Here is a 24,709-nt window from a genome sequence, read left to right as displayed (position 1 = left end):
CGTGGCTGGGTTTCCCTTTGTAGTTTGCAAGCCCTGTCACATTTGACGAGCGTCAGAGCAGGTGTAGTAGGATTCGATCTTAGTTCTGTATTGATGCTTTGCCTGTTTTATGGTTTGTTGGAGGGCGTAGCGGGATTTCTTATAAGTGTCCGGATTACTGTCCAGTTCATTGAAAGCAGCAGCTCTTGCCTTTAGATCAGTGCGGATGTTGCCTGTAATCCATGGCTTCTGGTTGGGATATGTACGTACATTTACTGTGGGGACAATGTCGTCGATGCACTTATTAATGAAGCGGGTTACTGATGTGGTATACTCCTCAATGCCATCGGATGAATGGAGGGAGAGCTTTGTACACATCTCTGTGTGTGGAGTAAAACTGATCTAGACTATTTTTCCTCTAGTTGCACATGTGGCATTGCTGGTAGAAATTAGGTAAAAAGAATTTCAGCTGTCCTGGATTTAAGTCCCCGGCCACTAGGAGCTCTGGATAAAAATGTTATTGTTTGCTTATGGCTTTATACAGCTCGTTGAGTGCGGTCTTAGTGCCAGGATCGATTTGTGGTGGTAAATAGACATCTATGAAGAATACAGATGGAACTGTGGTCTACAATTTGTGGTCTACAATTTATCAGGAGGTACTCAAACTCAGGTGAGCAAAACCTTGATACTTCCATAATACTAAAGATCACGCACCAGCTGTTGTTGAAAAAGAGACACACACCACCCCCCCCCCCCCCCCCTCCCCCGGAGGCTGCTGTTCTGTCTTGCCGATGCACGGAAAACCCAGCAACTGTATATTATACATGTCCTTGACTCGGTGAAACACAGGATATTACGTTTTTTTATGTCCTGTTGATAGGATAGTCTCAAATGGAACTCATCCAGTTTATTCTCCAGATCGCCAGTAGAAAGAAGGTTAAAGGCAGATTATCCACTCATCAACACGGACTCGCGATGCATCCGGCTCTTTGACCTCTGTAATGCCGTCTCCTCTTCACACAAAATGACGGGGATTTGGGCCTGGTCCGGGAGGAGCAGTATATCCTTTGTGTCAGACTCATAAAGAATAAATCCTCGTCGAGTTCGAGGTGAATAATCTCTGTTCTGATGTCCAGAAGCTCTTTTCTGTCATAAGAAACGATGGCGGAAACATTATGTACAAAAAAAAGTAACAAACAGAGCAAGAAAACACAAAATAGCACAATTGGTCAGGAGCCCGTAAAATGGCTGCCATCCCCTCCGGCACAATACTCTGATGTAAAATTGATTTTTTTCCAAAGTTGACGAAGTACCACGTGTGTCCACTTATATCAGTGCATTCGTAACAACCTAAGCATCCCCAAAGTTAGATTAGATCAAATAAGCCTCAAGTAGCAAATTTGACAAAAAAATTACTCAATTGTGGGCTTATTTTTCAAGGACAGATTTTGGGCAAAGTAAAACCTCTTGCTTCACCTCTTCCTCTCTGATATGACAGAGGTTCTCAAGAAAAGTGGGGGAAGGTGTAGCAAGAGATGATTGGTTGGTAGATTAAGCCGATTAAGCCAATGCCTATCACGCTGTAAATTTCACGTCAATCTTATTGGCTTTCTTATTTTGCCGGAAGTGTCAGGGAACGAGATTATTTATATAGTGCACTACTTTGACCAGAGAGCCATTTGCGACGCAACCTTAGTGAATCATACCATCACCCTGATAATAACACTGTGGCCCTTCTCGAATAAGTCACATTGCACCACTAGAGGGTGCTTGAGTAACAATGTACCTTGACTAAAATTGTATCACAAACCTGTGGAATTGATCAATATAATTATTTTGCTGAACTAAATTATGGCCAACACAAGGCCTGTCATGTAGGGGAGTTGTCCCAGACACGGATTATGCCTAGTCCTGGACTCAAAAGCATTTTCAATAGAAATTCTTGCTCGATCTTGAATTTTATACCATCACAGGGCTACAACTGTGTCAGAGAAACTGCCCTGTATTTAGTACTTCTTTGGCGGTGTTAAATGTGTTATTACTGTGGTTTAGTGGACATTGAGATGACACCAGTCCTTGTTGTATTGTATGTCACTCTCGCCAGCGGTTTCCCACTCCTCGCACAGGTCACCATATCACAGAGTCATCCAGCTTACTGTTAACAGAAGGAGAAAGGAAGGATGGAAAGAAAATAGGTATTAGAACAGAGTAAGATAACGTGAGGGAAATCAATTAATAAAGCAAATAAAACAACTTTCATCATAAATTAGGCTAACAATTATCCTTGTAGGAACAATGCACAGAGACCAGAGTTAGACTTCACTTCACAGTTGTTTTATGAAAACAAAATCCCACAAGGTTTACACATTTAAAAACAATCTGTAAGGCCGCTACTCTATTGTTTCGTTTTTTGTTTGTTCACATGAGACCTTGTAAAATAAATGGTAGGCTATAGCTGCAAGTCATGTTTTCATTTTAAAGTAATTTTGCATTCATGGAATATCCTTCCTTGAGCACTACACAGATATTTGCACATGAAAACTACAGGGGATGCATTAGCTCCTTTGTTAATGTGCATGTTCGTTGATGGTATGCACACTTGTAGAGTGTGGCTCTAATATTCAAATAACAGTCTCTTTACATCATGTTGACATTTTTTTTACTCTAGAATTTTTCAGTCAACATTCGTAAAAAAGTTACAATTTGTAGGATATTAGCATCTGACCTGTAATTCTTATCTGTTTGTGCGTCTGTTTCCTGAATGTGCCTGAACCTGGGCCACGTTCAGTTGCAAAACGTTCTCGAACGTTGCAGATAGAAATTCAATCAATCGGCCCGACGTGAGTCTTTATTCTACATTTCGGATTATAGGCATTTTTGTTCTACATACCTTATTTCTATCCAAATGTTACGCCCCTGGCCTACACACTGCACAGTTCGAAAACGCGCACTTGAGAAAGAGCCTGGGCAAAACATGGGGCCACGGAGCTCTTTTTTATGCACGGTTCCGGGCACTGATTGGCCACAATTTAAAACATTCGTCAAGACCTTTAAATGCGGGGCTCTTAAAATGGGCGGGGAAACGTCCAACGCTCTCGCCAGGCGAGGCGGCACGGTCCTTATGAATAGGCAATACTACGCTGCATGTAAACCATGACCGTGTGATACTTTACTTGTGTCTCAAAACATTGCTCAGTCAGATGTTATCGTATGTTCCTACTGCGATACAAATGCCTGAGAGTCTTTACTGACATCTAGCGCCCGAATACTAAACATTGCCCACGTGTTCAACATGCACACACATCCTACACTATGTCAAATATTACCCTACACGAACGTTTTGATTCCCTTTTTTTAAATTTAATATATAGCCCTATGTGATCTTGGGCTCCCGAGTGGCGCAGCGGTCTAAGGCACTGCATCTCAGCGTAAGAGGCGTAACTACTGTATCACATCTGGTGATGATTGGGAGTCCCATAGGGACAGTGTCGACAGGGGTAGGCAGTCATTTGCTCTTAACTGACTTGCCTAGTTAAATACAGGATAAATACAAAGTAAATATCCATTGTTACTTACAGAGAAACTGTGTGTAACCATAGCAGTCAGGGTCAACACACTGGGATGCAATATGTAAAATAATCACCTATCTTTTGGTATTTTTTTTTAATGGGTAGCTCACAAGCACTTTTCCCATTACTGAAAAAGCCACAACATGCTACAATGATCTTGTCTATTTTCAAATTAAGCTCAATCAACACTTAACAGACATTTCAATCTTCCTTAAAAGGTTATTCCCTCAGTACATATTCAAAGCCTACTTGAGACATATTTGCCCTGGCAGCATTTAAGTGTTTGGTAAATTTATCTTATTCTAGTATTGTTAATATTGTAAAGAATCACATAGAGAATGTTTTATATTAAAGTCAAGGTCAGGGCCAGAATTTGATCAAAACAGCACTGCATTTAATTTAAACTACAACATTTATCAAAGCTCATCTTTTTAGTAAAGAATAATATACACTACATGTCCACAAGTTAGTGGACACCCCTTCAAATTAGTGGATTAGGCTATTTCAACCATACCGGTTGCTGACAGGTGTATAACATCGAGCACACAGCTATGCAATCTCCATAAACAAACATTGGTAGTAAAATGGCCCGTACTGAAGAGCTCGGTGACTTTCAAAGTGACAGCGTCATGGGATGCAACCTTTCCAGCAAGTTAGTTTGTCAGATTTCTGTCCTTCTGGAGCTGCCCCGGTCAACTGTAAGTGCTGTTATTGTGAAGTGGAAACGTCTAGGAGTAACACCGGCACAGTTGTGAAGTGGTAGGACACACAAGCTCACAGAACGGGACTGCCGAATGCTGAAGCACGTAAAAATCTGTCTGTCCTCAGTTTCAACACTCACTACAGAGTTCCTAATTGCCTCTGGAAGCAACATCAGCACAATAACTGTTCGTCGGGAGCTTCATGAAATGGGTTTCCATGGCCGAGCAGCCACACACAAGCCTAATATCACCATGCACAATGCAAGCGTCGGCTGGAGTGGTGTAAACTTTGCCGCAATTTGACTCTGGTGCAGTGGAAACACGTTCTCTGGAGTGATGAATCACGCTTCATCTGGCAGTCCGACAGACAAATCTGGGTTTGGCGGATACCAGGAGAACACTACCTGCCCGAATGCATAGTGGCAAATGTAAAGGTTGGTAGATAAGGCATTAATGGTCTGTGGCTGTTTTTCATGGTTCGGGCTAGGCCCCTTAGTTTCAGTGAAGGGAAATCTTAAGGCTACAGCATACAATAAAATTCTAGACAATTCTGTGCTTCCAACTTTGTGTTAACAGTTTGGGGCAGCCCCTTTCCTGTTTCAGCATGACAATGTCCACATGCACAAAGCAAGGTCCATACAGAAATGGTTTGTTAAGATCGGTGTGGAAGAACGTGACTGGCCTGCACAGAGCCCTGACCTCAACCCCATCGAACAGCTTAGGGATGAATTGGAACGCAGACTATGAGCCAGGCCTAATCGCCCAACATCAGTGTCCGACCTCACTAATGCTCGTGGCTGAATGGAAGTCCCGCAGCAATGTTCCAACATCTAGAGGAAAGCCTTCCCAGAAGAGTGGAGGCTGTTATAGCAGCAAGGGGGGGGACAAACTCCATATTAATGCCCGTGACTTTGAAATTAGATGTTTGACGAGCAGGTGTCCACATACTTTTGGTCATGTAGTGTATGACCCCATGCCGAAAGGTACAGGTTTTCTACAACTGAATGTCGAAAGTATTTTCATGGAAGCATAGTGATGCAGGCTACGGTGATAGACATCTCTAATTGTGTGCACTGGCAGCAAAAACATTGACCTAAGGCCGGGGACAGTCTAGTCCTAATGTTTAGGTAACCTTAAATTGAGGTCCTTCACTAACCACTCATTATTTAACATACCCTATCAACAGCAGATCCAGATGTTTTTGCATGTACTTTTGCTGTCTAAATTGATCGACAGACCATTCAATTAAATTTAACCTGGGGCAATATGTATCAAGAGTCTCAAAGGATCAGGTCAACTGTCCATGAAATCGTATTTATTGTAATTCGAAATTGCAAAACTGATCCTAAATCCGCACTCCTATTCTGAGGCGCTTTATGAATAAGGCCCCTGATCTAAAAGCCCATCAACCTGTCAATCTAACCAATCATGTAAATAATGTACGTTATTGCTTGTTGTTTTATATCTTAGTTACAGGTCAGTGGAGGTTTGCACTGTGGTCACGGAATACTTCGTGTTTCAAAACCATTTTATATCAGGCACCAGCGGGCTATGATCCTCCCCCCATGAAAACTAGCAGTTGAGAGAATATCAGTCATCTAACTATCTAACGAAAATGGTTGGCAACATCGTATGAATCTGTGCCGATATTCATAAATATAAAGCTTCTCAGAGTATGAGTGCTGAAAACTGATCCTCGATCAGCACTCCTACTCAAACGCTCTTTGAATAGAGGCCCTAATCTGAAATAACAAGGTCCTGCATGCAGAATAAATTACTTTCAAAAACATGCCAGGTCTGACAAAAGTTTCATAATCAAGTTTAATTCTTTGGTGTTTACTGTTGAAATGCAGTGATATGCCTCTAATACACTTGCTAAGTCTTGTGTCGTAAGATGTAGGCCCCGAGTGTTTCTAAGCTGACCTACAAGGTATGACCTTGTTGGCTGAACTAATATATGGTCACGAGCTAATTAACTCTAAGTAAATTAATTATGTAGCACGTTGCATGGCAACAGATGCGATTCACTTAGGCTATTGCTTCCTACAGTACAACAGACGAGAAAGCACTTACATTTCTCTGTTCGATTTCCGTTTAGTGCATGGGCATCAGGGTTGGGGTCAATTAGAATTTTAGTCAGTGAATCCAGGAAATTACTTGAATATTAAATCCCTAAATAGATAAATACCATTTCCCTTTGAACTTATTGAGAAGTCATTGAAAATAGCTTCTCAATAATGCCATTTAAAAAAAAATGGTATTATTGAATTGGAACTTCAGTTTACATCTTGAATTGACTGCCTTAAATTCAAATTGACCAAAACCTGACAGGCATTTAACGTTATTGTGGAAGAGGTGACGATGGGAAAGAATCGTGGTGGAAGAAGAATAGGCAAACATGACTCAGGCAGCTGTGAGAGGCATTTCCACAGGCTGAGAAAGAAAGAAACCTTCCATTGCGGTTTTCAAAATCAGGTTTTTATTAAAGTCAGTACAAGTAAAAGGTAGCTGAAGGCAGAACGTTTCTTGATCCAATTCCAAAATGAACTTCTTTTCTTCTTCGTTGTTTAGGGGCAAAGAAAAATACCATCCCCCTCCCACCCCTAAGCCTTGTTTTATTCTAATATTACCTCTGTGCTGGCGTCATCTTTCTCTGAGAAATGAGAGAAGGGATGACACAGCCAGTAAAAGGTTCAATCTTTCGCACTGAACAAAGTGTTGCTTAACAAATATAACATTCAAAATCATAACATTTATGGAATTTATCATCAGTTTTCCCCCAGCTACACGAACGGATACTGTAGAAGGAAATAACGTAATATTAAGTTCAGATTCTCTTTGCGTCTACGTACATAAAATGTAGCGTAAACAAAAAGAGACCACGTAGTAGAGATTATCCTGATTGACGGTATCATGGCTAGGTCTTTTCAATGGGAAAACGGGTCTCTACTTTTCATTGAAAAATGACAAGAGAAACGACCCATCTCTGACACTTAGGCCTACTTTTTGCAAAAGAATAACGTCTTAAAATGCAGTTTAAATAATGAACAGTAGTAGTCTTGGATTTAGCTCACTCACGCTAACGCATGCACACAAGCATATTGCACGCTTAGCACTAATTCAGGGGGGGAAGATGAATTAAAGACTTAACGTTTTATATTTGAACAAATATGAGAACAAAAATCAAACTGAATTATATATCCACCTCTTATTTTCTTCTATTCCGCTGTGTCTCCGTTGTTCAGGCCGACCTCTCCATTCCCTCTTTCTCCAGATCCACGTCTTCACTCATCCTCTCCTCGATTCCTTTAGATCCTCCCAATTTACTCCTCCTCCAATTGTACTCATCTATTCCCCTCTTCCTCTCAGGCCTCTTAAACCAAGAAGGGGAGCAGAGAAAAGTACACCTCAATTCTTCTGCTTCTTCCCAACTCATCTCTCCTCCTCTTCTACCCTCGATGTGTCGCGCCCCCTGCCACAATGACATTCCGGTAGCCTAAGCACTGTAATTTGATGTCACCCCAGTCAGTTGACAAGTCAGAAGCGCGGAGGTAGGTGTGGTCTTTTGGGAGGAAAGAATGGACCACCTGGTCCCCCTCTGGGGTGTCCCCCGAAAGGAGGCCCTGGCCGTTTCCCCCTGAGCATGGGCCCACAGAGGGTTGGGCGTGGGGGACCCCACGGGAGGCCTCTCAGGTGTGGCTGGTGAACTGGGTGGAGAGGACGGTGTGGAGGATGGGGAGGCAGGGGCATGTGGTCAGGGTGGTGCAGGTCCATGTGAGGGTGAAGGGGGGGTCTGTGACCATATGGAGGAGAAGGGCTGCGTGGAGGGTAGTTATAGTAGTAAGGGTCTTCTGAGGGAGAGAGGGGGGGAGTGAGGCGCTCTCTGACTTTATAAGGATAATGAGGATCGTCTACAGGTAGATGGTGGAAATCGTCTGGGTGATAATAGTGATTGTCTGGGTGACGATGGAGGTTGTGGGGGTGCTGACGGAAGTTGTCAAGGTGATGCAGGTCGTCAGGCTGGCGGCGTAGATCGTTGGGGTGGCGGCGGAGGTCGTCAGTGTGACAAGGGAAATTGTCAGGGTGATGACAGGGGTCATCGGCATGGCGATGAAGGTCATCTGGGTGATAGGGTTGGCCCTCAGGGTGGAAAGCAGATTTGTGCTGGTGATCACTGATAATCACTGGATCGCCCAATACACTGATGCCCGCCCTGTCATCCTCCATCTCAGGGTTTGGTGAGGGTTGCTCCACAGGCACCATCACCCCTCGCACAATGACAGACGCGGGCGAGCTCTGGTAGTCCTGTGGTGGGGCTGGTATTCCAGGGAAGGGCGGTGGAGGCAGCTGGGGAATGGGGGGCAGAGGGCTGGTGAGGAAGCTTGAGGGGTTGGCCCCCTGTTGGGAAAGCAGAGTTTGAGGATCCTTTGTTTGGTAGGGCTGCGTCTGCGTCTGCCCCTGGTATGCATACCGTCCTGACATGGGGGTTTTGCCATCTCCTGCCCCTGATGCAGCCATGTTGTGGTTGTTAGGATGCAGGGCCCGTCCCTCTGGGTAGGGATTACCATACCATCCTCCTTCACTCACACTGGGGTTTGGCCCTGCCGGAGGCCCTCCTGGTGTGTTACTGGGTAACCCCTCCCCGAGGGTTGGGGCTGACACCTGTGTCGTGATGGGCTGGTAATGGGCCAACCCAGACTCTCTGAGGGAAGGACCTATTCCATGCATCTCTTCATTCCCTCCATAAGGCAACTGGTGGTACCCCTGTCCATTCGGAGCACCTGGTTGTGGTCCTAAGTGGACATGAGGGTTGTTGGGATCCTGCCAGGTTTGGTTGTGGTAGGCAGTTGGAGACTGAGACAGGCTGCCATCTGGTTGTTTAGGAACTCCCCCAGAAGAGACCTGACCTTGCTTGGCCAGGAAGGGCTCTGCTCCTCCTGGTGTGTCCAAGAACTCATCCAGGGTGGGGGTGCCTCCTCCGGCCTCGTCTCGCACCGGGGTGCCCTCTTGGGTCTCTGTACCCACTAAGGGGCTGATGTCGCTGCCTCCCGCTTGCATGGTCTCGCTAGTCAAGCCCAGGTTAAAGGCATTAAAGCCAGGGTTACCCTGCAGGAAGCTGTGGATCTTGGACTCCAGGCTGGAAGAAGAGGGCTTTTCTTCCTTCTCTTGCTCAAGGACCAGCCCTCTGTGAGGGCCGATGTCTAGAGGCTGTGTGGGCTGGGTAAGGGATGCTGCCTGAAGGACGGTGGTGGTATTCCCCACTGTAGGGGCTGATGGGGTTGGTTCGAGCGTAGAAGAGGTGAGAGGAAGGCCTCGAGAGGGTACTGTAGGGGTGGAGGCGGAGGGAGGGAGCTTGCCTGTACTGGGGGAGTATGAGGAGAGGTTTCCCGTTGGGCTGTTCAGAAGAGTGGAGAAGCCTAAGAGGGAGCGGGAAAAAAGGAGAGAAAAGGAAATGTGTTAAAATACATGACAACTATGAATGGCAACCTCAATTGTACGAATCTGAACGATTCAGTACAATAAGTGAATACAGAGTAGAGATCTATACTCTCCGTCTGTCACCATTTTTGCTACTCAATTAGCAACATTCTGTCAATTAGAAACAATGTTTTTTTCACCCTCGAAATCAGTGTTTGTCTCGTATGCGTATGCGGGTTGAAAATAATAAGCACCAACATTTGGAATGTAGTGGCTGTACAGTAACATGCCATACATTACGTCAGAGCTCTGGCTCAGCGCTTCACAGTGCTGTATCGGTTTTACATTTACATTTTAGTAATTTAGCAGATGCTCTTATCCAGAGGGACTTACAGTAGTGAGTGCCTACATTTATCATACTATTTCATACCGGTCCCCTGTGGGAATCAAACCCGCAACCCTCATACCAACAGAGCCACATGGGACCACTATGAGGGACAGCCGTTGCCCCCAGTCCTCCCGGTAATTGGGCAACTTTTGCGAAAGAGGGAAATTCTGTGAAATAAGACGACTCAATGTATTTTGAAAGATGAGACGTTGAGTATTACAATAAATATCGCTTTGATGTCATACAACAAGCCGAACACCTGAGTCCAAATGTGCACTTCACATTTCCATATCATAAAACTCATGTCATACAGTGTCAATGTTTATAATCACTAGATTTTATGTAGTTTCAAGATGACATGGCGTCATACTCTGGGTTGTCCTGAAGAGAATGAGCCGGGCACCCGCACCTGAATGAACTCACAACTCCTTTCTTTGCGCACCAAAATTACAATCTGGTTCTCTGAATTTATGACTAAGCAAAAACAGGTTTAGACGTTTTAGCAAATTCATAAAAAAATGAACAACTTAAATATCACATTTACATAAGTATTCAGACCCTTTACTCAGTACTTTGTTGAAGCACCTTTGGCTGCGATTACAGCCTCGAGTCTTCTTGGGTATGACGCTACAAGCTTGGCACACCTGTATTTGGAGAGTCTCTCCCTTTCTTCTCTGTAGTTCCTCTCAAGCTCTGTTGGTTGGGATGGGGAGCGTCGCTGCACAGATATTTTCAGGTCTCTCCAGAGATGTTCGATCGAGTTCAAGTCCGGGCTCTGGCTTCGCCCCAGTCGGAGGTCCTGAGGGCCGTGGAGCAGGTTTTCATCAAGGATCTCTTTACTTTGCTCTGTTAATCTTTCCCTTGATCCTGACTAGTCTCCCAGTGCCTGCCACTGAAAACCATCCCCACAGCATGATGCTGCCATCACCATGCTTCACCATACAGTTGGTGCCAGGTTTCCTCCAGATGTGGCGCTTGGCATTCAGACCAAATAGTTTAATCTTAGTTTCATCAGACCAGATAATCTTTTCTCCTGGTCTGAGAGTCCTTTAGGTGCCTGTTGGCAAACTCCAAGTGGGTTGTCATGTGCCTTTTACTGAGGAGTGGCTTGCATCTGGCCACTACCATAAAGGCCTGATTGGTGGAGTGCTGCAGAGATAGTTGTCCTTCTGGAAGATTCTCCCATCTCCACAGAGGAACTCTGGAGCTCTTTCAGAGTAAACATCAGGTTCTTGGTCACCTCCCTGACCAAGGTCCTTCTCCCCCGATTGCTCAGTTTGGCTTGGGCGGCCAGTTGGTTTGGTTTGGTTGTTCCAAACTTCTTCCATTTAAGAATGATGGAGGCCACCGTGTTCTTGGAGATCTTCAATGCTGCAGAAATGTTTTGTTACCCAGATCTGTGCCTCGGAGCTCTACGGACAATTCTTTCGACCTCAGGGCTTGGATTTTGCTCTGACATGAAATGTCAACAGTGAGACCTTATATAGACAGGTGGACTCCCATCAAGTTGTAGAAAAATCTCAAAGATGATCAATGGAAACAGGATGCAACACAATTTCGAGTCTCATAGCAAAGGATCTGAATACTTATGTAAATAAGGTATCGGTTTTTCATTAAAAAATAATAATAAATTTGCACACAAAAAAAAACGTTTTGCTTTGTCATTATGGGGTATTGTGTGTAGATTGATGTCATTATGGGGTACTATGTGTGTGTGTGTGTGTAGATGGGTGAGAGAAAAAATATATATTTAATCCATTTTAGAATTAGGGTGTAACATACCAAAATGTGGAAAAAGTCAAGGGGTCTGAATACTTTCCAAATGCACTGTATATTGAAAAACTGAGTTTTTTTGGATTTGTTGAAAGAACACTTGGTCCATGAGCCCTTTGTGGAGTGGCCACTTACAGTGCCTTATGAAAGTATTCATAACACTTGACTTATTCCACATTTTGTTATGTTACAGCCTGAATTCAAATGGATTAAATAGATGTTTTTTCTCTCACCCATCTACACACACACACACACACACACAAAATACCCCATAATGACAAAGTGTAAACACATTTAGACATTTTTGCAAATGTATATAAAATGAAATACAGAAATATAACATGTTACTTAAGTATTCACACCCCTGAGACAATACATGTTAGAATCACCTTTGGGAGCGATTACAGTCGAGAGTCTTTCTGGGTAAGTCTCAAAGGGCTTTGCACCCCAGGATTGTACAATATTTGCACATTTTTACAATTCTTCAACAGTGTATATTTCCGCTGAAATGTGAATTTGTTTTGCAGTGTGTTGGAAAGCAGACAACCAGGTATCCTTCTTTTCTTGTGCTTAGCTCTATTCCGTTTATTTTTTATCACCCCAAAAAACTCCCTTGCCAATTACAAGCATAACATGATGCAGCCACCACCATGCTTGAAAATATGAAGGGGGCCTCCCAAGTGGTGCAGTGGTCTAAGGCTGTGGCACTAGAGATGCTGGTTCGAGTCCAGGCTCTGTCGCAGCCAGCCGCGACCGGGAGACCCATGGGGCGGCACAAAATTGGCCCAACGTCGTCCGGGTTAGGGGAAGGTTTGGCTGGCAGGGATGTTCTTGTCCCATCGCGCAACTGGCGACTCCTGTGGAGGGCCGGGCGCAGTGCACGCTGACACGATCACCAGGTGTACACATTGATGCGGCTGGCTTCCGGGTTAAGCAGGCAGTGTGTCAAGAAGCAGTGCTTGGCTGAGTTGCGTTTCAGGGGACGCACAGCTCTCGGGAGTCACAGCAATGGACAAGACTAACTACCAATTGGATACCACGAAAATGGAGAGAAAAGGGGATTAAAAATATATATAAAAAATTAAGGAAATATGAAGAGTGGTTCTCAATGATGTGTTGGATTTGCCCCAAACATAACGCATTGTATTCAGGACCAAATGTCAATTTCTTTGCAGTTTTACTTTAGTGCTTTATTGCAAACAGGATGCATGTTTTGGAATATTTATTATCACTCTGTCATTTAGGTTAGTATTGTGGAGTAACTACAATGTTGTTGATCCATCCTCAGTGTTCTATCACAGCCATTAAATTCTGTAACTGTTTTAAAGTCTGTCACGTTCGATGTATGGAGGAGACCATACGAAGAAACACTTAAACTACAAAACGAACGTGAAGCTAAATATAGTGCTGACACAGGCAACTAACACATAGACAATGACCCACGAAATAACCCAAGGAATATGGCTGCCCTGAGCGGTTTCCTTCTTCTCCAGGGACTGAGTTAGGAAGGACGCCTGAATCTTTGTAGTGACTGGGTGTATTCATACACCATCAAAGTGTAATTAATAACTTCACCATGCTCAAAGGAATATTTAATGTCTGCTTTTGTTGTACCCATCTACCAATAGGTACCCTTCTTTGCAAGGCATTGGGAAACCTCCCTGTGGTTGAATACACTTTTTAATTCACTGCTCGACGGAGGGACCTTACAGATAATTGTATGTGTGGGGTAGAAAGATGAGGTAGTCATAAAAAATCATGTTAAACACTATTACTGCACACAGAGTGAGTTCATGCAACTCATTGTGACTTGTTAAGCACATTTTTACTCCTTCATTTATTTGGGCTTGCCATAACAAAGGGGTTGAATACCTATTAACACAAGATATTTCAGCTTTTCATTTTGAATTAATTTGTAAACATCTCTAAAAACATCATTCCACTTTGACGTCATGTGTTAGTGTGTGTAGGCCAGTGACACAAAATCTCAATTGAATCAATTTTAAATTCAGGCTGTGACGTAACAAAATGCGGAAAAAGTCAAGTGGTGTGAATACTTTCTGAAGGCACTGTAGAGGTGCAGGAACTCAAGCAGTAGACAATGTGAGGTGCCGATACTTAGTTCTATGACCTGCCCAAGTTAAGCACAGAGTCTGCCACTGTTTTAGGCTAAATTAGAATTGAGGTGATGCACACTTACTTGTATCCCATCTGCCACTTATTATTTAAAAAAATAAATAATTCAAAACCCATTTGCAAGCATCTTGTGTCCCACAGCGACCTGTTTTGTAACGCGATTCGCTATGAAATATGACAGATGTGCCAGACAGATGCATACTCTGGTAATAGATAGTAGCAGCAGACTCTATAGTCTGCAGAGCAGTACTAGTTTCCAGGCACATTTTTAGTTACTTAAGAAATACTGCACCAAACACCTTAGCTAGATGTAAAGTTGTGTGATTAAAACCTCCTATGCAAAAAAAGTCCAAATGTTTTACTGATTTATTTCTTCTGACTGTTTTGAGGAAGTGGTAGGCTAGTTTGTTGCTACGGTGTCTCAAGAGCTACAAACATCAGTAACTGCCAGGGTATGACAACACACTCACATCAAACCACACCCTCAAGACTGAAATCATGTTTTTCTTCATGAGCAACAGAAAAACATGGGGGATCGATGAGTTCAGTCGCTCTTTGACATTTGCTCTACCCCAGTTTCTCACCATGTCGCCCGCTGGCCTGCTCCTGGGTTTTGGACAGTGCACTGAGGAGCGCCTCGGGAGTCATGTCCACTTTGGATAGGACGCTGGCCAGAGGGCTGGCTACCTGGGGGGCTACTGGGGCAGGAGGGGTGGTCTTGGCTGGAGAGGAGGGGCAGACCAAAGAAGCACCTGGACTCACTCCTGGAGAGGGAGGAAAATACAGATTTTAATTTTGCAATTGGCCATTTATTATCCTCTCATGGGGTAGTAGAATATGTATTGTCGATGATCACCGTGACGGAACCTTGTTAATGACCAGCAGACTGAATAGTTGGTAAATGCTCTAAAAACTGGCTTCTCAGTTACACTGACATCACAAGATGTTGTGATGTCAAATGCTGTTTAACAATGTAATAGTAATGTAATAGAATGTTATGGTTGTCACAATCAACAGGATGTTTTGAGGATGTAACAGTAGCTAAAGGAACAATACTAGGCTACAAGTGACATAAGAATAACAGCGTCGATTCTGAATTGAACTGTGAATTTAATTATAATTCAATTATTGTATTACATTTTAATTGACCACACCCCACAGAAAACACAATTTGAATGAAAGGAAATTGAATTTAATTCAATGAAATTCAAATAGGTAACGGCTATTTATACTGAACACAAATATAAAACGCAACATGCAACAATTTCAAAAGATTTTGCTGAGTTACAGTTCATATAAGCAAATCATTCAATTGAAATTCTTTAGGCCCTAATCTATGGATTTCACATGACTGGGCAGGGAGTGCAGACATGGGTGGGCCTGGGAGGGCATGGGCCCACCCACTGGGGAGCTAGGCCCAGCCAATGAGTATGAGTCTGGGATCTTTTATTTCAGCTCATTTTTGTTCAATGTAAATGGCTATTATTTATCTGTACATACATCACTATACATAATGTATGGTAGCCAATACTATGTTTAACACATGGTTGAACCATTTCATTTTTAAAACAAGAAATATTCTAAGATAATTTTGTAGGTTGTCTTCAATAATTTATATTTCACTTCCATGTTATTAAATTATTTCCCCAGAAGGCATTATATCAAATCAAACACACCAGAACAACCTAACATATCATAACAAAAGCACACAAAAATACTGTTCGACATCTATGAGTTATAATCAAGCTAATATTTGAAATGCTATCTATTTTTTAAAGAAATAACTGACAGATGCTTTTGGTAAAATATTTGTCAAAAGAATGAGACTTTCACGTCATAGTTTATTTTACTTTAATAAAATTATACTTTTAATTCAAATTAAACAAAATTCTGCTTCTGGAATTTTAATTCAAGGGTTGAATTGACCCCAACCTTGGACTGCAAAATCAGAATAACAGTGTTGATGATGTAATGGTGCTTATGATGTGCCATCAGAATAACTGTGCCGTTGATGCAATAGTGGCTGCCTGCATGTAGTGCCTTTATGATGTTACAATAACTGAAGTTTCTCACCTGGTTTCTTCATGACAGAGGTGATGCTGCTGAGGATAGAGCTAATTTTACCCAGGTCTACATTGGCGAGGTTGCCTGATAGGTTGGTTATAGGGGTCACTGGGATCATGAGAGCTGGGAAAGGTGTGGCCTGTGGGACAGGCTTTGCCTCTGTGGCCAGCGGTGTGACAACAGGCACAGGAATGGGGTCTGGAGATGGGACGGGACTTTCAACTCGCTCCTCAACTGTGAAAACAGAGGAAACAAGTTGCAATACAATCTAGTCTTATAGCTATAATGAGGCACATACAAGTAATACATCCTGTCCCTTAACACCCTGCGCCCAATCCCTGCTCTGCATCACCTGCCATCCCCCCTCACCTATGATACCGACGCTCTCTGCCTCCTCCTCATCCGAGAGCTCCATGTCCTCCACATCGCGGTTGTCTGACTCCCCGACAGTGAAGCCCTGCTTTGGGGAGCCACCGGGGGAGGACAGGGGGCTGGGTGCTTCCCCCAGAGTGATTTCCACCTCATCATCCATGGCCAGGCCATCCAAGTCAGATTCTGGGTCGGCCAGGCCACGGAAGGGGGACTCTGAGCCATTGGGAGACGGGGCGTCCATCGAGGGCGAGGGGAGGGGCGACTCATCCAGGTCTGGTAAGGTGGCCTTGAGGCTGTCCAGCTTACGCTTGAGGTGGGACACCCGGTTGGCAAACGTCTTGTAGGCCTTAAATAGAAGGTTTTTTAAAAACACTCAAGACTCAAACACATGGCCAATTATTTTTTACAAATCTATGCAACTCAAGTCTTACTACTAAAGCCCACCACTAAAACCAAAGAGAACCGCTTTCAACCTTTCACAACAGATGCAAAGGCATTACGGACACCATCTAGTTCAGCTACTCACATTGGCGACTATCTTGACCTCCTTATACTGCATCTCGTAGAAAATGTCTGCGTTGCCAAGAACATTCAACAGAGGGGACCCTCCTTTGATCTGCCGGTCAAGGAAGGCCACAAACTCCTTTAGCTTCGCACTGCCATCCTCAAAATCTTTGGAGTGCCTCTTTCCCCCTGCCTTATCTGAAGGGGTGGTTGATTTGGAGAGAGAAATAATAAAGACTTGGTCAGGCTAAAAACAAGCCTCATCTCCTCCTAGGTCAGAGGGGCCAGACAGGGGTCAAGGCCTTTTCTTTCTGAGTAGTAAGAGATGCCTCGTGTCTTTTCCAGTTCCTGTGCCAATGCTCATTGACAACATTACAGGAGGACGTGGGCCCTGGTCAAAAGTTGCACTGTTTAGGGAATAAGGTGCAATTTGGGACACAGACAGGGCCAATGCTCATGGACGACTTTGCAGGAGGTTCTGTGTCAGCCTAAACCTTGTTACCTTTCAGTCTCTTGAGGTCCTTGGTGCTGCAGACGTCCACCCTCATGGCTGCCAGCTGTTTCTCCTTTAGCGCCACTTCCTCCACAGAGCTGTGGTACTTAGAGAGATGATCGATGAATGCCTGGGGCTGCATGACAGGACACCGTCAGAGAGCCAAACCACAGGACATGGCAATAGTTAAGGTCAAGTTCAACTCAACATACTAGCTTTGTAGTACAAGCATTTACTTGAAGTATTCTCACAGTTCTCATAGTACAGTAGTTACAGTTCATTTGGTATGATTTGGTCATTTCTCGAGAGGATATGCAGTAAAAAAAATTCTGAATATAAAATTGAGATTTTAAAAAAGAAACCAAACAGAGCAGAACATAGAATATATCCTATAGTGGGTAGTGGACACTTACAACAAATTCAGCTACAATCTTAGATTGAAGAGCAGCTTTAGGGTTGACTGGAGCTGAAATTACATAAGAAATGTCCATGACAAAGTTAACACAACACACAAGCATTGAACAGAACAGCTAAAATGCCACAAAATGAAAAGTGAAGTACAACAATAAACATGATGCCTCATTATCTTGACAATTGTACAATTTCGAAAGACACTGCTGGTGGTACATGGTTAGAACTGATTCACTCACCTTTAGGTGTTTCTAAAGCAGCAGGTGACTCCTCTTTGACCAGACTGGCCCTCAGCTCAGCTATGAGCTCCTCTTTGTACACACTCCTCTCCTCCCAGATGGATAATATCCTGTCCACTGACTTCATCACCTTAGAGTCTCCCACATTACTGCAGGACAGGAGACAGAAAAGTTCATCACTGACATGGCAATGATGTGTAAAGTGATAGAGTAGCCCTGATGAGAAGATCAAACTCCTTATTTCAACCACAATGAGATACCAGGTCGGAACGCCCTTTGCCTCCAGAACACCCCAATTTCTTCGGGTGTGGATTCTACAAGGTGTCAGAAACATTCCACAGGGATGTTGGTCCATGCTGACACGATGACATCACGCAGTTGCTGCAGATTGAGAGAATGGCGATTGATGCTGTTTAACAGGCTCCTAACCAATTGTGGTATTTGTTTATAATTAATGTGCGTTTTTTTGTACCTTTTGTTTTACATTAACATACGGTGGCAAAAACATTATGACCGAAAAGAGCTTCTGGACATCAGAACAGCGATTACTCAACTCGAATTGGACGAAGATTTTTTCTTTAATGAATCGGAGCCTAAAGTTTTACAGCTCCTAAGCAAACAAGAGAACGCACACCCAGAAGCGTCTCTCCTCGTGGCCGGGGCCTTTAATGCAGGAAAACTTACATCCATTTTACCTAATTTCTACCAATATGTCACATGTGCAACAAGAGGGAAAATCATATTTTGTACACATGACTCTTCCGTGGTGCTGTAAGATTTGTGAATGGTGTCTCTTGTATAATACAGTAAATTCTATACATTAGTTTATACTGGATTAAGAGTACAACTGTAATTGCATTAGTTATGCTCCAACATCCCATCAATCTTGTGACAACATCAGTTCTTTTTAAGTCTTGGTTCCAATAGAAAAATATATAATCTAAGAGATTGTCAGTAGGATATATTCTCTGCAAGGTTTTGCATATCTTATCTATCATATGAACATCCTTTTCTGACTCAGATAAGACTCCCTCAAGGTTGTTCAAAATTGCTTTTAAATTCTGTCACATGGAAATGTATTTCCTGTTGCCAAGTCATTTACAGTTCATTTACAGACTTCAGTTTTCCATGTGGCTAAATTTCTAGGTGTATTTTGAAAAGCTATCCAAGGATTGTTCCGTAGGGTTGTGTTCTTGTGATATTGGTTGTTGTAGAATACGTTTTATTTTCTTACATATTGTTATAGTGTCCTTAACTATGAAGTTGTTAATGTTCTTAGCTTTATCCTTTGGAAATAGACATGTGAAAAAATTCTGGGGAGGAGCATGCACATCTTCAATATGTACCCATTGTTCCTCTTTAGTGCATTTAACTATTCGTTGCAAGTAAAAGCCTTGGGTTGCAAGTAAAAGCCTTGGGTTGCAAGTAAAAGCCTTGGGTTGCAAGTAAAAGCCTTGGGTTGCAAGTAAAAGCCTTGGGTTGCAAGTAAAAGCCTTAGAATTCCAAGTCTGGAAGGTTAAAACCACCCTCAGACTTAGTAAGATGTAAACCCTTTTTATTCTATGAATTTTAGTTGCCCATAAAACGTTGGGAGCCATGCCATTCTGAAAAGGTTCATTCTACTTGTAAGATTTATGGAAAGATTGTTCCATATAAATTAGACCACATTAATTTTAAATCCTGAGATTTTTGTGTATTCTGAAAATATGTTTAGCAAAGGGGGTATTGAGTTTTCAATATTGGTGAGGTATATCAGGAGATCATCTGCAAATGAGTTTAGTTTATATTCATGTTTACCAATACTGATACCTGTTACCTTTGGGTCCTGTCTAATTCTTTCTGCTATCGGTTCAATTACCAGTACAAACAGGAGAGGGAGATGGGACATCCCTGTCTTGTGCCCATTTCTAAAGCAATTATATCAGATAATGTATAATTTGTGTATATTTTTGTTTTAGGACATTTATATAATTATCTTAATTACATTTATTTTTTTCAGCCGGAAAGTTGAAAGCTTCCAAAGTTTTTAATAGAAAAGGCCACTCAAGACGGCCAAAAACCTTTGACATCAACATCCATTATTAATAAATCTAGTTTTTTTAATGTATTGTATTAAACTGAAACATGTTCTTGTATTTCTTTTGTAAGTGTATTTTTAATAAACCCTGTTTGACTGACATGTATCAAGTTTGGTGAGACTTTTTCCATTCTATTACTCCAGATTTTCCTTGTTTTAATATAATTGAAATAACTGTTTGATACATGTAACTAGGAAGTACTGAATTGAGTGACGTGTTTTGCCATGTGTAAATAGGTGCGCTACTTTGTCCCAAAATGTTGAATAGAATTCTATGAGAAAGCCATTCGTTCCTGGTGCTTTTCTCCATGTGAATGTTTTAACAGTATCTAATATTTATTTTTGGGTGATCTCTGTTTTTAGTGATTATTTTTCTGTCTGCTGATAATTGCTATAGGATCCATCCAACTGTTGTTTAATTCTGATTTATATACATCTTCATAGAAGCTTTTAAAATAGTCTTTATTAGCGTTGTTGTTTCGAATTACTGCATTTGTATCTGTTTCTTATAACTGGTTTAGCATATATTCATTTTGTGACAGCTGTAAGATATTTACCAGTTTTATTTGCCATTAAGTAGTATGCTTTATCTGAGTTTAACCTGTAGTTGTTGGCTCTCTTCAAAAGTAAAAGATCTCATACTTGCTTAAATTCAGAAATTGTATTTTCTTCTTTTATGTCCACATTTGTAATGTTAAAGGTTATTTTTTCGTTTAAATATTTAATACATCTTGGGTCCAGAAGTTCATTCTCCAAATTCTGTCGCTAAGTGTATTTTCTATGTAATTAAGCACGATACCGGAGAATTATACTATATCATACATTTTTATAATTCAGTAAATTGTTATTAAAATGTAGTCAAATTCTTGAATAGATTTTCTTACTTTGAGAAAAAAAAGAATCGTCTTTTGCAGTTGTGAATAGTAATCTCCAGGTGTCCTGTAAATTAAATTATGAGATTACATTTTTCATCCTCTTGAAGGCTCCCTAAATGTGTCTTTTTTATTGCTATTACTATTTCATTGTCTATCAATTTTATCAAATGTATGATTGAGATCATCTGCTAAAATAATAGTTCCTGTCTGGATTTGATCCAATATAGTTTGAACTCTATCTAAAAACACCAGATTTGCCCCCTGATGGGATGCACAATGAAATCATTGTTAATTTTCCACCATGTAACAATGTACAATTTAATTTACACCACTTTACTTACTCATCCATTTTACTTCATTCACACACACCTTATCCCTCCGCACACCCATTCATATGCACAGACACATGCACCCACACACACAAACACGTCCATAGAATAATTATTGACAAACATTCCTCTTTTACATTGCATTTTCAGTGTCCATGTATCTCTTCTTTTTTTTTACCCCTATTTTCTCCCCAATTGGTAGTAGTTGCAGCGATGAGACAAGACTAACTCCCGTACAGACTCGGGAGAGGCGAAGGTCGAGAGCCATGCGTCTTCCGAAACACAACCCAACCCAACCTAGCCGCACTGCTTCTTGACACATTCAATCCGGAAGCCAGCCGCACCAATGTGTCGGAGGAAACACTGTACACCTGGCGACCTGGTCAGCGTGCACTGCGCCCATCCCGCCACAAGAGTCACTAGTGCACATTCAACCCGGAAGCCAGCCGCACCAATGTGTCGGAGGAAACACCGTACACCTGGCGACCTGGTCAGCGTGCACTGCGCCCGGCCCGCCACAGGAGTCGCTAGTGCGCGATGAGACAAGGATATCCCTGCCGGCCAAACCCGGACGACGCTGGGCCAATTTTTATTGCTATTACTATTTCATTGTCTATCAATTTTATTTTTTTCCAGGACGAATCGAATGGACTGGCCATGAATTTTGATCTCCTTTTCCCACTCATTTTGCCCAATCTAACTGTAACTGAATGCCTCGATGCCTGATTTATATAGCAAGTCATGGCCACGTGACTGTCTGTAGGAACGATACATTTCATGAGTGGGTTGTACCTAATAAACTGGCCACTGAGTGTATAGTGCACTACTTTTGACCAGAGCTCCATTGGCGCAGGTCAAAAGTAGTGAACTATAAAGGGAACAGGAATAGGATGCCATTTGGGACAGTCATTGACTCGTATGGTGAATAAACAAAAGTATTGTAGACGTTAGCTTTGACCCTGACCGTGTGGTTTACTCCAGGGTGAAGTTTCCCCATAGGTACAGATCTATGATCTGCTCACCCTCCCCCAATCCTAAACTTAACCATTAGTGGGGGTAAATGCTAAACCAACCCATGATCAGCATCTAGAGGCAACAAACAGTGTGTGATTTACTCACTTGACCAGCTGGAAGGCCTCAGGGAGCACGTCGGCGAAGGCAGTACGGTAGACAATGGCATTTTTCCTCTTACAGTTCTGAATGACATCGTTGGCGAGGTAGAACAAATTGAGACGGTGAGAAGCCTCAGCTGCCAGGAGAAAGGAGCAGGAAAAAGGAGGGAGAGAGAGAATAGTTGAATTGAAAACTTAAGTGGCGGAACTGTACAAAAATTGACACTGACACTACTACAGAATTAGGCTTATATAGGTAACTGCCAAAATAAAAGGTAACACCAGTGTCTTAATAGGGCATTGGGCCACCACGAGCCACCATAACAGCTTTAATGAGTCTTGTCCTAGATTCAACAAGTGCCTGGAACTCTATTGGAGGGATGTGACACCATTCCTTCACAATCAATTTTATAATTTGGTGTCTTGTTGATAGTGATGGAAAACACTGTCTCAGCCACCACTCCTGAATCTTCCGTAAGTGTTCAATTGTGTTGAGCTCCAGTGACAGACAGCCATGGCATATGGTTTACATCGTTTTCATGCGCATCAAATCATTCAGTGACTACTCGCGCCCTGTGGATGAGGGCATTGTCATCCTGGAAGAGACCACTCCCATCAGGATAGAAATGCTTCACCATAGGTTGAAGGCGGTCACTCAGAATGGCTGCGTATTTATTGGTGTTTACCTTGCCCTCTAAGGCGTTGACTGGACCTAAACCATGGACCCCACCTGCTTTCAATATACTTTGTATCCCTCATTTACTCAAGTGTTTGCTTTATTTTGGTAGTTACCTGTACATTGCCTTCTCGTAACCTAAGGCTAACTTGCCTGCATTTCATACAAACTAGGCTACTCTTCATCCTGTCCTGCACTGATTGAAACCATGTTTTGGGTGGTTTAACAGATGCAGGCCGAAAGCCTTGCACCGGGTCCAAAATACCCTGGCCTAGAGCCTGGGCTGTTCCACTTTCAAAGGCTGTGACACAAAGCTTTACCCAAGGCCAAGTAGGCTCTACATTTAAAAATGATATACTTTCCCTTATTTTCCCTGCTTTCCCCTCGTTGTCAAACTAACCCCAACGTCTCAATACCTTTAGCAAGTGATGACGGCATCATTGTCACCGATACTGTTATGGTTCTATATAATACCAAGACAAAGCACTGCAAATACCAGACAAATCCAAACCAAATTTGATTTACAAAAGAACCAAGATTACATTTATTCGAGGGTCCCATTAGCTTTCAAATATCTGCAAGCCATCTCCCCAAAAAATTGTTTTCAAAGATTTCACCTGCGTTCTAAACAAAGCAGCATTTAATAGGCTACCATGACATTTAGCCACGCTATTATTCAAATCAGACTCCCAAAGCGGTTGAACAACTACAGTTAGCTTTAAAAGTATTGGGACAGTGACCCATTTTTTAATGTATTGGCTCTGTACTCCAGCACTTTGGATATGAAATGATACAATGTAAATATGAATAGAATGTTTCTAAACACTTTTACATTAATGGGGATGCTACCGTGATTACGGATAATCCTGAATGAATCCTGAATATTGATAAGTGAGAAAGTTACAATAACAAGTGAGGTTAACATTTGGGGGGGGTGACATGATGATTTCTGCCATAGAAACCCTTGGACGGGCCGCCTAAGCGTTTTTTCGGGACACCAAACTAAAAACAATATTTAAAAAAACGTGGGATGAAAAAATGCTTTCAGTTAAACATAAATGACTACAACCAAATATAAAGTATTTGGTAAAAAAATATAACGGACCTACAGAGCCTTCAGACAGTATTCATATCCCTGGACTTTCTCCAAATTTTGTTCCATTACAGCCTGAATTTGAAATAGATTACATTTAGATTTTGTCGTCACTGGCCTACACAATACCCCATTAAAGTCCAAGTGAAATTATGTTGTTTGACATTTTTTTCAAATTAATACAAAATTAAAAGTTGAAATGTCTTGGGTCAATAAGTATTCAACGCCCTTTGTTATGGCAAGCCTAAATAAATTCAGAGGTAACAGTGTGCTTAACAAGTTATATAATAAGTTGCATGACCTCACTGTGTGCAATAATAGGGTTTAACATTATTTATTTATTACTACCTTATCTCTGTACCCCAAACATACAATTAGCTGTAAGTTCCCTGAGTAGATGAGTACATTTCAAACACAGATTCAACCACAAAGACCAACCAGGGAGGTTTTCCAATGCCTCGCAAAGAAGGGCACCTATTGGCAGATGGGTAAAAAAAAGA

The 24,709-nt window shown here is 42.3% G+C and overlaps 1 protein-coding gene across 2 annotated transcripts in view; it reads right to left on the bottom strand.

The window, feature by feature from the left end:
* Nucleotides 1-1,925: 1,925 nt before the first annotated feature.
* Nucleotides 1,926-24,709, bottom strand: part of LOC110496018 (regulation of nuclear pre-mRNA domain containing 2a) — a 43,679-nt gene continuing 20,895 nt past the window's right edge. The window contains exons 2-11 of one of the 2 annotated variants that reach the window (XR_002469500.3): nucleotides 22,448-22,577; nucleotides 18,048-18,196; nucleotides 17,811-17,863; nucleotides 17,407-17,533; nucleotides 16,927-17,102; nucleotides 16,398-16,746; nucleotides 16,038-16,262; nucleotides 14,549-14,728; nucleotides 7,455-9,666; nucleotides 1,926-2,134 (exon numbers count right to left, since the gene is read on the bottom strand). Coding sequence is in view for 1 of the 2 variants with exons in the window: in XM_021571633.3 (XP_021427308.3) it covers nucleotides 7,787-9,666; nucleotides 14,549-14,728; nucleotides 16,038-16,262; nucleotides 16,398-16,746; nucleotides 16,927-17,102; nucleotides 17,407-17,533; nucleotides 17,811-17,863; nucleotides 18,048-18,196; nucleotides 22,448-22,577 (3,269 nt within the window). In the remaining variant the exon portion in view is untranslated. Of the gene's footprint in view, nucleotides 2,135-6,711; nucleotides 9,667-14,548; nucleotides 14,729-16,037; nucleotides 16,263-16,397; nucleotides 16,747-16,926; nucleotides 17,103-17,406; nucleotides 17,534-17,810; nucleotides 17,864-18,047; nucleotides 18,197-22,447; nucleotides 22,578-24,709 lie in introns of those variants that run through there. The other variant, XM_021571633.3, reaches the window with a different exon arrangement.

The sequence above is a fragment of the Oncorhynchus mykiss genome, chromosome 18 (genome assembly GCF_057628025.1).
Source record: "Oncorhynchus mykiss isolate SJ-2025 chromosome 18, ASM5762802v1, whole genome shotgun sequence".
Lineage (NCBI taxonomy): Eukaryota > Metazoa > Chordata > Actinopteri > Salmoniformes > Salmonidae > Oncorhynchus > Oncorhynchus mykiss.
The sequence above is the reverse complement of the archived record's forward strand: the minus strand, read 5'-3'. Positions and strand labels throughout refer to the sequence as shown.